At 39.7% G+C, this 14,687-nt stretch overlaps 1 protein-coding gene across 1 annotated transcript; it reads left to right on the forward strand.

Annotated features, from left to right (window-relative positions):
* The first annotated feature begins 5,196 nt into the window (after nucleotides 1-5,196).
* cyp1b1 (cytochrome P450, family 1, subfamily B, polypeptide 1) lies at nucleotides 5,197-14,687 on the forward strand. The gene is made up of 3 exons (XM_088304533.1): nucleotides 5,197-5,337; nucleotides 8,009-9,013; nucleotides 12,724-14,687. Exons 1-3 carry the CDS (start codon nucleotides 5,273-5,275, stop codon nucleotides 13,325-13,327), a joined length of 1,674 nt encoding a protein of 557 aa, XP_088160659.1. The 5' UTR covers nucleotides 5,197-5,272; the 3' UTR covers nucleotides 13,328-14,687.

Consider the following 14,687-nt stretch of genomic DNA (forward strand, 5'->3'; position numbering starts at 1 on the left):
TCATTGTTTCAACTTTACTTTTGTTTCTTTGAAAGCCATTGTATCCATTACAGCACATTCATGCTGGGCCTCGGACAAGAAACAGCACCTTGCGTGACTTCCACCTCTGCAGGCAGCCGCCCATTTAGCTTGACTGTCTGTCATCATTACATTCGAGTAAAATTCCCAAAGACAATGCATGGGGAGGGGGTTTCGCTGGAGAGGCTGTCTCCTTTGGAGTGCTGTCTCACCTCTGACCTCTCACAGAGGGAACGAGGTAAACACCAGAAAGAAGATCAACACTAAGCTTCTGTGACTTTTAATGACAGGTCCACTTTGGGTTAGAATAGCAACACAGTCATCATGCAGAGATGAGATAAGATTCGACATCACTGGGCATGGAAAGGAGCTGCGGCAGCCTTTCCTGCTTTTAGTATGGCGACCGGAGAAGGTTTTGTGCATGGGGTTCAATTAACATGAACCGGTGGTAATGGCCAGCAAGGCCTTGCCATCAGAAATACATTTATTGATATGTTAATATTTGTCCCATGAAATGTTATTTATTCCTAGCAGTCTATTTTCGTCGCTTTGTAGCATTACTTTGGCCGCACTGCTTCCAGTACATATGGATGTTAGGTTTACCAATCGGAGTTTAGTCTCAATGTGTTGCCATGTATATCTCTAATCTGCCGGGGGTCTTCAGATTCAATAGTGCTGGCCAAAATTTGGCATCATTTCTGAGCAGCCGCACAGCAATGATACTGACTCTGACAATGACGAGAGGGAACCTAGCGTGTCAAATAATTCAATAATGTACAACTGCACTCAGTTTTAAAACATGCACTAGAATGAATGCTAGTGTATGCTTTGGCATGCATGGAAGCTATCCTATGTTTTAAGATAGCGTATGTGTTATAATGACCTGTGACCAATAATACGGTGAGCCTTCTGTATGTATTAAATAAAATAATAGCACTCATAACTGAGACAGCGCCTTTTAATGTGAAAATATGGTATGCTTTCATTTTGTCTGATAAATATTCAATATCGACTGATCCGGATAATGTGGCACAAGTTTATACTTTTAGTATAGAATTGATAGTTTCTAGTTTACATTGCAATATGAGTGTATTAAATGGTGGGCTAAATTGGGTTAGTTCCCACAGATGACCGGTGACTAAAGGTACAAAGCATGTTTCTGAGGATTTCTGACTACTGCGGGGTCATAGAAAGCTACCATACACAACATAAACCGGTTGGATGTGAGGATGGAATGCACTTCGATGTAAATCTGGACAAATGGTAAAACATATCTCCATCGATCCAAAGCCCTGATATATATATATATATATATATATATATTTTTTTTTTTCCCATGATGTATGACAGCCAAACACCTCAGCCTTCATTAAATTGTTGTCACACACTTTTTATTCTCCATGTAGCCCCTTCAATTAAAACAATAAAGAATGACAATAGTTGTCAGACAGCAGCAGAGAAGATGCGAGAAAAAGCCGTTTTCGCTGGCATGGATTTGAAATGCGCAGTCATGCGAGTAGCCTCGTATTAAGCCCCCCATTCTTTGCAAAGAAGTAGCAAAAGTTCAACGGGATTGAAAAGGTTTTCCTCCATTAAAACAAAAAAAAGTCTGGCCTGCACTTCCATTTGGAATTCAAGGGGGGAAATGCCCTTTCAGTGTGAGAATGGAGGGGAGATGCCTTCACGGGCGGCTGGTTACGCTTTGGCAAGGGCCTCAGTAGCACTTGGCCCAGACAAAAACAAAACAAAAAAAGCCCAAAGAGCTACCTCAATGAATGCTCAGTTCATCTGCAAGGTCATCAGGATTCTCATTAGCACTCATCTACAGAACTTGGAGAGGCGGCATTCTTTTTCCCGGAAAGAACAAAATACTGCAGTGGTGTGGGAGTGAGTGTAGGTTGTCGGATCGTCATTCAGGCGGAATGAGGTGCCCGCAGTCAAACCAATGTATTGCCCGAAAACTCAACCTTTAGAAAGCTGTTTGCTTGTGGTGGTGGTCAGAGGTCCACGCTGCAGGAGTTTGATTCATCTCTTATAATAGCAAGTCATTAACTAGACGGCACTGCGCATAAAAACAGAGCACAAAAATGTTATGTGAATGTTTTTTTTTTGTATTGAATGAATCTTTAAGATATATATTAAACACAGGTGCATTGTTGTTAAAATAACACTATAATTAATGGGACCATCTTCAGTGTTGAAACTTTTTGGATTTCATTGCATGACTTTTCATTTTTTCATTGTTGATGTAACATTGCCCCAAAAAACATTTCCATTTTTGGTCATTGAATTGGGAAATGCGCACACATAGCTAGAAACACTTATAATGGCTGAGGTACTTGTAATGTTGATGCATTAACGATTCAGAAGGAATTTCTAGCATCCAGCAGTGGCAATAAGTGGGATAAAAGAAATCACTAAATGACAAGACAAGTAAAATAAGTATGAGAAAAAAAAGTGAGAATAAAGTAAAAAAAAAAAAAAAAAAATGCAAAAAGTAAATAAAAGTGCAAAATACATTGAGTCCAATGGAGTTGGATTAAAGTGAAGATGACTGGAATTTTTATATATATTTCATTAATTATTATATATATTTTATTTTTGTCTTTCCTCAGGTCACGCAGTAGAAATATGTATAAATGCAGTTAATTTTCCAGACATTCCGACATACATTTCAATTATGCCATAAAGTACATTTTCCCATAGTTTCAAAATGAATATTGTTTAGGTTGTTAGGAATTAAGGCCTTTAAGTGTGGTAAAACACGAGCTTTCATGTCAGAAATACGACTAAATTGCCAGAATACAATCAGTAAATCAAGAGCTGTTTCCCTAAAGATGCTATAAATTCATTTTGATTCGTCGGATGAAATACTCATTTATTTACCAATCTAAAATGTTAGAAACGGTGATTTCATCTCGTCAAAAAAAAAAAAAAATCATTCGATCAGTCAAATGATAATGAAGTAAAAAACAAAGAATGAATCGTTTTATAATGTGCTTTAATCTTTTTTGGCTGGAAACTTTCTATACATTTCTGAATATGATTCCATTTGTCGCAAGTGGAGGAGCTTTGTCATAACAACCTGTTCATGTGCTGTCCCCAGAGGCGTACAGCCATGTTGGCTGAACTTGTCGCTGTTGACACGTGCATGATGAAGCACATGTGCGTGACTACTTGACATGTTACCCACATCCTTCCAATAGGAGGCCCCAGTCGTCCCCCGCAGGTTCACACCATAGATGTGGAGAGTGAGATAAGCGGAGTAAGTGCTCTGAGGTCATGTGTATACTTCCACTGAAAGCCCGACGTAAATCAAAGTCATGGATAGATTCATTCGCTATACTTGCTGCGAAAACTCGCTTTCCTCAGTTTGTCTGTTTGAAATAATGTGAAAAGGAAGGTCAGGACAGAAAGACGTTGCAGTGTAACTCTATCTCTGCTGCAGGTGCAAATCACTTTCTGCCAACTCCCCCATGACCTCCATTCTCACTCACACGCAATGAGCAATTGAACTGTCAGTCACGTCGCAAAAGGAACTGCTGTTAAGACGGCGCTTATCGGCGCACTGAGGAGCGTTCTTTGATGGCCAACGGAAGAGGCTACTGTCTGCGCAATGCTGCCAAGTCACCTCACAGCACTTACTGTATGTGTGGATTAACCTAATGTTTCAGCATCTAAACACTAACAAATGTGAGGTTTAAGGGCTCAAAGACGTTTATGCGCAAACAGTGAAATGAAAAGATATTTTAAACAAAGCTTTAAAAGAGATACTGTCTAAAATGTGAAATAGATCAGAATCAGAATCAGAATGCCCTTTATTGTCATTATACTCAGTGTAAAACGAGATTGGAAAGCTCCGCTCTCCAGTGCAAATATATATAATAAAAATAAAAGAATAATAAATAAAATAAATCTCAATAAAAACAAACAAAAATAGTGTTGAAAAAAATTTTTTTTTATAAATATATATATATATATATATATATATATATATATGTACAACACAGAGGAAAGTTAGAAAATAGAGGAAGTACAAAATGAAAATGTCCTCACATTTCACATAAGAAATACATGCCAGGGAGTGAAATCAAAATTTAAAGTGGAAAGTCAGATTATGGTGATGGATTAGAAACACTTTTGAGTGTGTCGTATTTAAACTAAAGCACTCCTTAAAAAATGTTAGTCACATGACCATGGGACGTTCAGGATCACTAGTTCCCTCCCCGACAATACACACGCATGCATTGTCTCATGTGCGTGCGTGTGTGCATGTGTGTGTTTGAACTGACCAAGTAAAACCAAATTTCCAAGAGTAAGATTATTCGGAGGACAGCGAGCGGAGAGGCTGCAGTGGATTGATGAGCCAGACAAAAGTGACAGGAAGCAGGTGGACGTGACAGTGTGAACGGAGAGGATAATTCAAATAGAAGAGGAAATAACAGGTGCAGCAAGGTGTTACCAACTGAGAGCGACTCAATTGGAAGCTGTGGTCAAAGTTACTGTTACAAAAACAATGCGATGTCTGTGTTTATGGATGTTCTGGCACACTCCCTGATTTTTTTCTAGCACCTTTAGAAAGGGTGGTTCCCACAAGGCGGCGCCATGTCTTGTGACCCCACAAATGCAGTTATACAAGGGGGCGTGTGTGTGTGTGTGTGTGAATGTCTGGTGCTTAAGCGAGCTTGCCTGAACTTGAAAAAATGCTTTATTTACTCACCTCCATTAGTTCTCTTGAACTTATTTCACTCTTTAACTATTTACAAGAGGGTTAACTTTGAATCAAAGAACAAAAGAGGAATGACTTAGAATTAACTCATTAATTACCCACGCGGGTAAAATGAATGCACTTTTCGGCGGCTATACCCGTCAGTGGCAGTGAGTGAGTAAATAACTAATGAAAAAAAAAATACTCAATCGTTAATAGTCAACACATACCAGTGGCGTCTCGCGGGTTATTCAGGTTAGCTGAAATCATTTCAGCAGTCCTTGGTCCTCTGACAGCTAATAAATCACATGACTTTGCAAGAGAGAGAAAGATGGAAGCATGTAAACTTCAATACATTGTAATTATTATGGACGTAGTTCATGAGAAGCAACAGCATCCGTTTGTAAACAAATGGCCTTGGAAAGAAAAAGGTGAGTGTGACATTGTATGGCTTGGTTTCTGAACAAGGTTCTGCAAGGGAAGGAGGCTGGGTTCCGTCCACACATTGGCTTGTCTCCACCCTCTTGGACCGATTTCTAACTACAAATGCACTACCACGCAAGCATCTCAACGCGTGCGACGCTCCGCAAAGGAAGAAAACTGGACACTTGGTAAGTTCACTTTACCTCCAAATCTTGCAGAAGGTCTTACTTGTGGGCATCATGCAGAATTTTTGAAATATTTAAAAACCTCATCGCAGTTGATATGCATTCATTTTCATTTTGATAACTGGAAAAAAAAAATCATCATTATCGTTATTTTAAATATTGGTTCATTAGTACGTCTTTTGTAATGCTACCTAAAATAAAATATGATAAAATCATGGACATGGAGTGATTACAAATATAAATGCAAACAGAGTGGCTGAAGGTGGATTAATTACAATTCATTATTGTAGATTTATTACACTTTGTATTAATTTATTTAGGTAAAATATATTATTTTTTTTAATGTAATAATATTAGTCTGAATATTTTGATACTAAGATAAAATAATAACTGTGGGTTTTGCATAGTGAATTACGGTGAGCACATCTGAATCTAAGTTCTGAGGTTTGCGTTTGAATTTCGGCTCCGGCCTTCCCGTGTACGGTTTGCATGTATTGCTCGACTTAGCTTGAATTTTCTTTGGGGTAATCCAACTTCCTCCCACCAAAAACATGCACATTATATTGACCAACAACTCCTAATTTTCCAACAATTTGAACGTGAGTGTGTGGGTGTACGTCATATACGAGCCCTGGGATTAATTGACGACCAGATGAAGGTGTCGTCCACCTCTTTCGCAAAGTCAGCTCGGCTCGGCTCCACTTCACCCGTCAGATCTGTTTGGACAATCGCTATGAAAATGGATGGTTAATGGCCATCATCGGTGAGATATAAGATGCTGTCCGCGGTGCTGAAGCAGATCCCCAAATCCCACTAGGGCCAGGAGGCCTGAGGATGAGCTGCAGCAGTTTACATCAACACAAATAGTCTGCACTTCATCGACACACATCAACTCCAGTGACTCACGTTCCAAAGCTGTGTCGCACCACAGGTGGAAGCAAAGCATCCTGCAACAGAGAAGACAGAAAAGAGCATAAAACAGCATGAGGCAGGTCTGGCCACAGGACCTCCTCGTGTATTGTGCACTCATTGTTAGTTAGTTTCTAATGATTCACAATGTGGCATTCGCCTCCGCCTGGTGGCTTGATTGGAAAGCACACGTGCGATTCCTTTTCATTGTGCCACCGAATCGGAGGGAAATATTTCAAGGTTCTTTCGTGCATCGTGAAAAAAAAATGAAAAAAATTTGAGCATCAGAACGGGGACGATGGAAATTAACAGTCATTGAAAAACGATATAGCTTGCATGCTATTAAAATCAAATTAAACGACTGAAAGAGTATTCTTTTAAATGAACCGACCAGCTAGCTACACGTCATTTTGAGCACTTACACAATATAATGCTCATCCTCACGAGAGCTGGATCAAATAGCCTGCCTGTACAAAGATAATAATGTTTCATTTGGATTTAGACTGTCAGAGAGGTATTCATTTACAAAATGCTTATTTTTAAATTGTACATGGTTGTGGTGTAGAACTATAATGTAGCATACAGACTGTTTCCTACTATATTTTGCACAAGTAATTAATTGAGGCAACCAAAATATTATACTCGAACTCTCCTCATGCTGACTAAAACTAGATTAAAAATATTGCCAATGTTGTGTGTAACATTTTGGTTCCTATACATTTACATGCATGCCCGGTTCTCATTATGTTCCACACTGCAACCACAAAAATAAAGACAAATGTCACATTTGTTAAGTTCATTCATCAATTTAAATACATTTTAATACAACTTTTGTACAGGAGCTCATCAAAATTGTGCAGGTATACCTAGTGATTTGGGTTTGGAGTGTCTGAACATAATTTCAATTTTTGCCATGCTGCAGACAATATGTATCTTTTATTTGCAGTTTTAATTTATTTCAATAATTAAGTTAATCATATTCTATTATATATTTGCTACATGACGTTTGGACATGTGAAGCCATTTGAGACCTTTCTGTGATTAAGGGCTTTACAAATCAAATTGACTTGACTACAAAAGTGAAAGATGTTTGAACATTTATATTTAACATGAGAAAAAAAAACAATGAACATTATGAAACATTGCAGTACTTTTTCATATCCCCAAAAAGGTGCACGGGAAGAGGTTTTGACTTAGAAAACACCACCTCTTTTCCATATTGCGTAAATCTATTTGTTTTTTTATATAATGCATGCATAATTATTATTAGTAATAGTAGTAGCAGCAGTAGTTGTATATAAATAATAAAAACAACAATAATAATGATCGTAGTCTATCATTTTGACATCAAAATGGCTTCATTTGGTTTGAATCTACTCCAGTGGGACATTCGACGTCGGTTACCTGCCTGTGTACTATAATAAGAACATGCAAGGAGGGAGGGTGGATATGCTGCTGCTCCATGGAGGTGATGTTTGCATGGAGGTGTGACACCCTCTAACGACACCTGAAAAAAAAAGCTGCCCGCACTATCAAAGCGTTGCAATGACGCTGACGAGCTCTGATGTTGCGAAAGCAGTGCATGCAACGCAACAGGCTGTGCACTTTGAGATTTGACAGCAGGATGCGTTCTCACAAATATATAGTTTGTTTAGAACAGAGAGAATGTAAACTTTGGATTTTTTTTAACCAGTTATAGTGACTTTTAATTGCAACATCGCACGTCATAACGCCACTTTCAAATTGATGCCGTTCCCCCATACAGGATGGTCAAGATGGCTCTGAGGTTGGATGAGAGCGGTGGATCGATTCTAACTACCCTGTTAGTGATTTGTGTCACCCTCTTGCTGTGCTTCCAAGTGCGTCGCTGGTTCCAGCAGCGCACGATTGTGCGCGTGCCGGGGCCGTTCGCCTGGCCCATCATCGGCAACGCGGCGCAGATGGGCAAAGCGCCGCACCTGTATTTCATGAGGATGGCACAGAAATACGGCAACGTCTTCCAGATTAAACTGGGCAGCCGGAACGTGGTGGTGCTGAACGGGGATTCCATCAAGCAGGCGTTGATCAAACAGGGATTTGAGTTTGCCGGCAGACCGGATTTCACCTCGTTCCAGTACGTCTCCAACGGGAACGGGCTCGCCTTCGCCACCACATCGGACTGGTGGAAGGTGCACCGCAGGGTGGCCCATTCCACTGTGAGGATGTTCTCCACGGGGAACCCGCAAACCAAGAAGTCATTTGAGCGGCACATCCTCTGCGAATTGAAAGAGCTTCTGCAACTGCTGTTGCGCAAGACCGAGCAGCACAAGTTCTTCGTGCCAGCGGAGGACCTGGTGGTGTCCACGGCCAACATCATGAGCGCGGTGTGCTTCGGCAAGCGGTACTCGTACGACGACTTGGAGTTCCGTCAAGTGATAGGCAGGAACAGCCAGTTCACGGAGACTGTCGGCGCAGGGAGCATCGTGGACGTGATGCCCTGGCTCCAGTACTTCCCCAACCCCATCAGAAATTTGTTTGACAGCTTCAAGAGGCTCAATCGGGAGTTCGGAGCCTTTATTAGCGAAAAGGTGACAGCGCACAGGAAAACCTTTCAGGCGAGCACCACCAGGGACATGACTGATGCTTTGATTGAAGCCTTGGGCAAAATCATGGAGAAAACTGGCTACTCATCGGACAAGGACTATGTGACAGCCACTGTTGCAGATATATTTGGAGCAAGTCAAGACACGTTGTCAACAATGCTGCAGTGGATTATTCTCATCCTCATCAAGTAAGCAAGTTTACAATTCTGTAGGGTACTAATTTTAAATAACACAAAAACTGAAATTGCAACTTCAATTTAGATAAAAATGACTAAAATATTTTTAGGTACAATACTGCAAAATCTCCCCCCCTCACTCTCTCTATTAAGTTAATAAGTTGAGTGAACTCAAAATTTCAAGGCAACACATTTCAATAAAATATTAAGTTGGGCAATTCAGCAAAAATATTTCACTTTTCTACATGTCAAAATTGGTGTTCAGGCATTTTTAACAAATAAGAGTTTACAAAACCAACAGTCCCATTTTGTTCCTCAATTTAAACATTAAAATCAAAACAATTCAGCAAATTGTTTTGGATCAAACAACTTGCGTGCTTTGTTGTGCTGACATTGTTGCAATAAAAGTCCAATTTATTTTTTAAAGTTGTGCTAACTTAAATAACTGTTTTAGACTCCCCCCAAAATGTTTTTTTACATTGTACTTTGACTATAGAAAATAGCACTGTACAGTACTGCACTGATAAATAAAGTGTGAAGAAATGAAATATTTTTCTTAATTACAATTTTTTTGTCACTGCACTTTTATCAAAGTTAATCTTTTTCACTCTTTTTTTTTTACCTTTTAGTACATGGTGTAGAATTACTAAACTCATAATCCAAGTTGACAAAAAGCACATCATGCTCATGTTTTTCTATGATTTCAAGCTTTTCGTTTAATGTACGAGATTACTTTCTTTGGACTCATGGTTAGAATAGTATTTTTTTTTTCATTTTTTTTGCAAAATTCCTTCACAAGAAATGGAAAATGCAAGCACAAAAAAAAAAAAACTCGCTGATTGTGGATGTTGTGAAGTACTGAACCTGAATTGTAAGTCAAATACTAAATGGCTTGTATCTCAAAAACTTGCTAAGTTGGGGCATGTAACTATTAAGTTACCACTGTCTCGCGCCAGGCATCTTATCGCAAAAACCCACAGACGCTATTCAAATTTGCCCCCTACAAGCAGTGAGAAGTACAGAGGAGATCTCATATGTGTGTGCTTATCTGAAATGCTCTGATAAATCTTCATATTTGTCAAAGACCTCCTCCAGGACCCAGAAGAAGAAAAGGTTCACTCCTCCTGAAGGAGCTAAAGAAATTTGATGTTCTAGATTGGCTTGATAAGTGGCAAGCGATGGCGCCGATATCAATTACATAATATAAAACAAGTGACAGATAAAATCGGAAATGCAATTGCTACAGTTCAGAACAGCTGATTTTGCCGATTACATAGTGGGCACAGCATATCATAGCAGTCCCCAGACACCACACAAATATGTGTACAGTAAACCGCCTCCTCCATTGCAGTTTTTTTTTTTTTAACAGTTCATAATGTTACAGGTATCACGCACTACTTGGCAGTTTGGTAATTAAGCTAATTAAACGCTATCACGGAGTTTTCATTTGTGACCATAACTCCATCTATTGCATTGTCAATAGTAAATAATTTTGCAAAAACTGAGACCTTAATCATTAGAAGTCATCAGTACCAAAATCCCCCAAATCCAAATTCATAGATGCATTTGCAAATACGCTCAGAGGGCACTGCCATTGTTCAGATGCGCCGTTTGGTTATTCAGAGAGCCCCCAAAAAATTGCGTACCGGAACCAAGTGCGTCATACAGTGTCCTCCAAAAGTATTGGAACAGCAAAATCAATTCATTTGTTTTTGTTAAACAGTGACGACATTTGGGAGTCTGATCAAAAGACGAATTTAACACAAAAGTTCAGAATTCTCGCTTTAGTTTCATGCTATTTACCTCGACATGGGTTAAACAGCTCAGGACATATTTGGAGCAACCCACTTTTCAAGTGAGCCTATGTCTTGGAACTGTGTGAACATTATTAAATGAACTTGGAGTGAATAACATTGAATATTTGGTGGAAAAATCCTTCCTTGTAACATAAGTGCATCAGGCCTGCGACTCATTGAGTTCTCCAAATTTAAAATGCTTTTGCAGGCCTTGACAACAGCCTCTTTCAATTTTTACTTGTTTCTGGAGGTTTTTCCATTCAGTCTCCTTTTCAGGAGATAAAGTGCAAGATCAGTTGAGTTGAAGTCATGTGATTGACTTAGCCAGTCTAAGACCTTCCACCTTTCCCCCGGATGAAATCCTTTGAGGTGTTAGCAGTGAGGGTCAATCACTTGTTCCATGACGAAGCTTCACCGGATCTGTTTGGATGCATTTTTCTCTAAATTGCCAGAGACAATGGTTTTGTAGACTTCAGAAATTCATCCTGTTGCCACCATCACAAGTTACATCATCAATAAAGACATAGAAAGGAGAGACAAACTACCCAGTAGCAAAAAAAAAAAAAAAAAGAAATACAGAGATGAGCCAGAAAGCTTTATGGGCTGATGAGACCAAGATGAACCTTTACCAAAGTGATGGAGAGGCCAAGGTATGGAGAAAGAAATTATCTGCTTATGATCCAAAAGACACAAGTTAATCTGTGAAGAATGGTGAAGGTAATGTCATGGCTTGGGTTTACATGCTTTCTTCTTCTTTCTTAACTCATTCGCTACCATTGACGGATATAGACGTACTTTCATTTTACCTGGGCTGGCAGTGAATCAGTTAAGAGGATCATCACCAGTCTTTATTGATGACAGTAGCAGTCTACAAAATCATTTTGTCTGACAATTTACAGAAATATGCATCCAAATTCATCAGTAGAAGCTTCATCATGCATCATGATAATGACCCAAAACACACTAACATCACAACAAGGGACTTCATCGGGGGAAAAAGTGGAAGGCCATAGACTGGCCAAGTAAATCATTAGATCTTTACCCAATAGAGCAGGCGTGAGCAAACTACGGCCCGGGGGCCACATGCGGCCCATTAAACGTTTTAATCGGGCCCGCCGAACTTGAAAAAAAATTAAATGAATAAACCTTATTAAGGTTTGATTTTCTAAATACTGTGGTTTTTCAAAGACATATACATATTGTTGTAATGCTTGTGTTCACTTTCATTTAAAATTAAATGTATTTTTTCTCAAATGAGGTGAGGTTACCAAAACACTCCATCCATCGGCTCCTGGTCCGGCCCCCCTGTCAAATTTTAGAACCCATTGTGGCCCGCCAATCAAAAAGTTTTCCCACCCCCGCAATAGAGCCTGCATTTTACTTCCTGTAGAGAAGAGGGAAACCTAAAAGATTGTGGCTTCAAACAAAAAGTGCTCTGTCCTGAATACTTAAAAATATCATGAAATAAAAAGCTGAAATTTTCTTATTCAAATATTAAGTTAGATATTGCACGTTTGTCATTAACTTCATCCATGACCTGCACCGATAAGTGTTAAACACTTAATACAGTGTAAAAATTGATCAAAATGAATACCATAACTTACTTCTCCCGAATGAGCACGACTGTTTCGTTGACTTAGTTGAATTCAAATCTTTGGCAAAATAGGGTAGAATCCAGCACGATAAAAATAGAATTATGACAGTAGTAATACAAAAAAAGTTAAATAGTAACAGCAATGCAACTCCCTCAAAATTTGGATGGCATCGGGCACATTGTCGCAATACAGCTTGAGAAGGAACTTATTGCAAATCAGCATTTGAATGTCTCTATAACTTTGTATTGTTCTCCATGGTGGATGGTGGACTCCAATCTCGATTTACACTGAGTATAATAACAATAAAGGGCATTCTGGTTCTCATTCAAAGGTACCCAGAGATGCAGGTGCATCTCCGAGAGGAAGTAGACAAGGTGGTGGACCGCAGTCGCCTCCCGTGCATTGAGGATCAGCCAGAGCTGCCTTTTGTCATGGCCTTCATCTACGAGGTGATGCGCTTCACCAGCTTCGTGCCGCTCACCATCCCGCACTACACAACCACAGACACCTTCATCAATGGTTACAGCATACCAAAGAACACAGTGGTTTTTGTCAACCAGTGGTCCTCCAATCACAATCCCGCCATTTGGTCTCAGCCTGAGAAATTCGACCCCCAGCGCTTCTTGCATCCCAGTGGTGAGCTGAACAAGGACCTGTGCAACTCGGTGCTCATTTTCTCTGTGGGGAAACGGCGCTGCATTGGAGAGGAGCTGTCCAAGTTTCAGCTCTTTCTCTTCACAGCTCTTCTGGCTCACCAGTGCTACATAAGCACAGACCCGGACAGGCCGCCCGACCTCGGCTATAGCTACGGTCTGACTCTCAAATCAAACCCTTTCTTAATAGCAGTGTCTCTGCGGGACAACATGAGGCTGCTCGAAGATTTGGCCAATGAGGTTGTCCACGAGGACGTCAAGGCAAATCCCTCGGACTCTTAAAAAAGGATGGAAGCATGTAAAGTCAGAAAAATGAGGAGGCAAAAGAAGTGGTCATATTTACGAGATAAATTGGCAAGTTCAGCAAAATACGGTTGTCAAATTGTGGAAGACATGATCACAAACGGCAAACCCAGCCTGGATTGATGTATTATAGCGCCAGTCAGAGAAGGATGACACGAGACATGTATCGGCAGCCATAGGGCATGAAAAGTCACCCTCTTCATTCATCTAGAGCAGGGGTGCTCATTACGTCGATCGCGATCTATATGAAAAAGTGTGAGCACCCCTGAGCTAGAGGACCACATCATTAACCCGAACCGGATTTCAGGTGGCGTCACACATAGGCTGAAGTACTGATGTGATGTGAAAACATCATGGTGGGATCCTGCTGTTGGGATTCAAACATGTAAGCGTAGGTCGGCATTCTTGATAAACCGTGACTCAGTGCACAACCAGGCAAATAAGCTCACAAAGCGGCTCAGCTGGGCTTTGACCTGTACAATTATTTGTTAGTTTTTCAGGTATAAGGCTGATGTAATACCAAATAATGGAAATAATAAATTGTGAATGCTACTTGTGAGCAGTTGTATATATGCACCACTTAATAGACCTACATTAGGTCATGACAACATTTGTTTGAATTATTCGCTTAAGGAACAATAAGGAACATTTGAGTGTTTTTTTTTCAGTGCTCCCATTAGAGTTATGATGTGGGATTTCAAGTCAAATTCAAAGCAGTAAAATGGAATTTTGTGCACGGACAAAAGATGTACATGCTTAAGGTTGTCAACACAAGTAACTTTGGCAAGCAAAGTGTATAGTAAAGTACGTACGACTTTGATCAATATTTATGGTTAATCAGAGGCACCTGAGACTCCTCCTCTCTAATTTTTTTTTCATTAGATGTGTACAATCACATTAAGAATGGAAGAAGGTCTGAAATGATTTGTCTTGGTCTCATTTATTAAATGACAAAAACCCGGAATTTGAACAGGGGTGTGTTGACTTTTTATACTCATGACAGTATTTTGATTATCAAAAAAAAAAAAGAAATCTCGATTCTTCATGATTTTCATGTTATGGCTTCTGACACTGATTCAACTAATTCCTAAATAATATTTAAAATCTTATTTTATAACACCTTCCCTCCGCGCATCTCGTGGATATTTTAATCCTGCCATGGTGTGAGAAGAAAAGCATTTTACCCACTGTAAACTCCAATGGACCTTATGTCTCATTAAACCACATGGTGTAACTTTACATTTCACAAGTGCGGACAAAACGGCAAATGACAAATGATTGTGAAAGTTCCACATACAATAGCTACCAGTTAATTGAAACAATAAAAAATGTTTAGTTA

Source organism: Idiotropiscis lumnitzeri, chromosome 9, assembly GCF_059441095.1.
Source record: "Idiotropiscis lumnitzeri isolate Australia: NSW breed Sydney's pygmy pipehorse chromosome 9, RoL_Ilum_1.0, whole genome shotgun sequence".
Lineage (NCBI taxonomy): Eukaryota > Metazoa > Chordata > Actinopteri > Syngnathiformes > Syngnathidae > Idiotropiscis > Idiotropiscis lumnitzeri.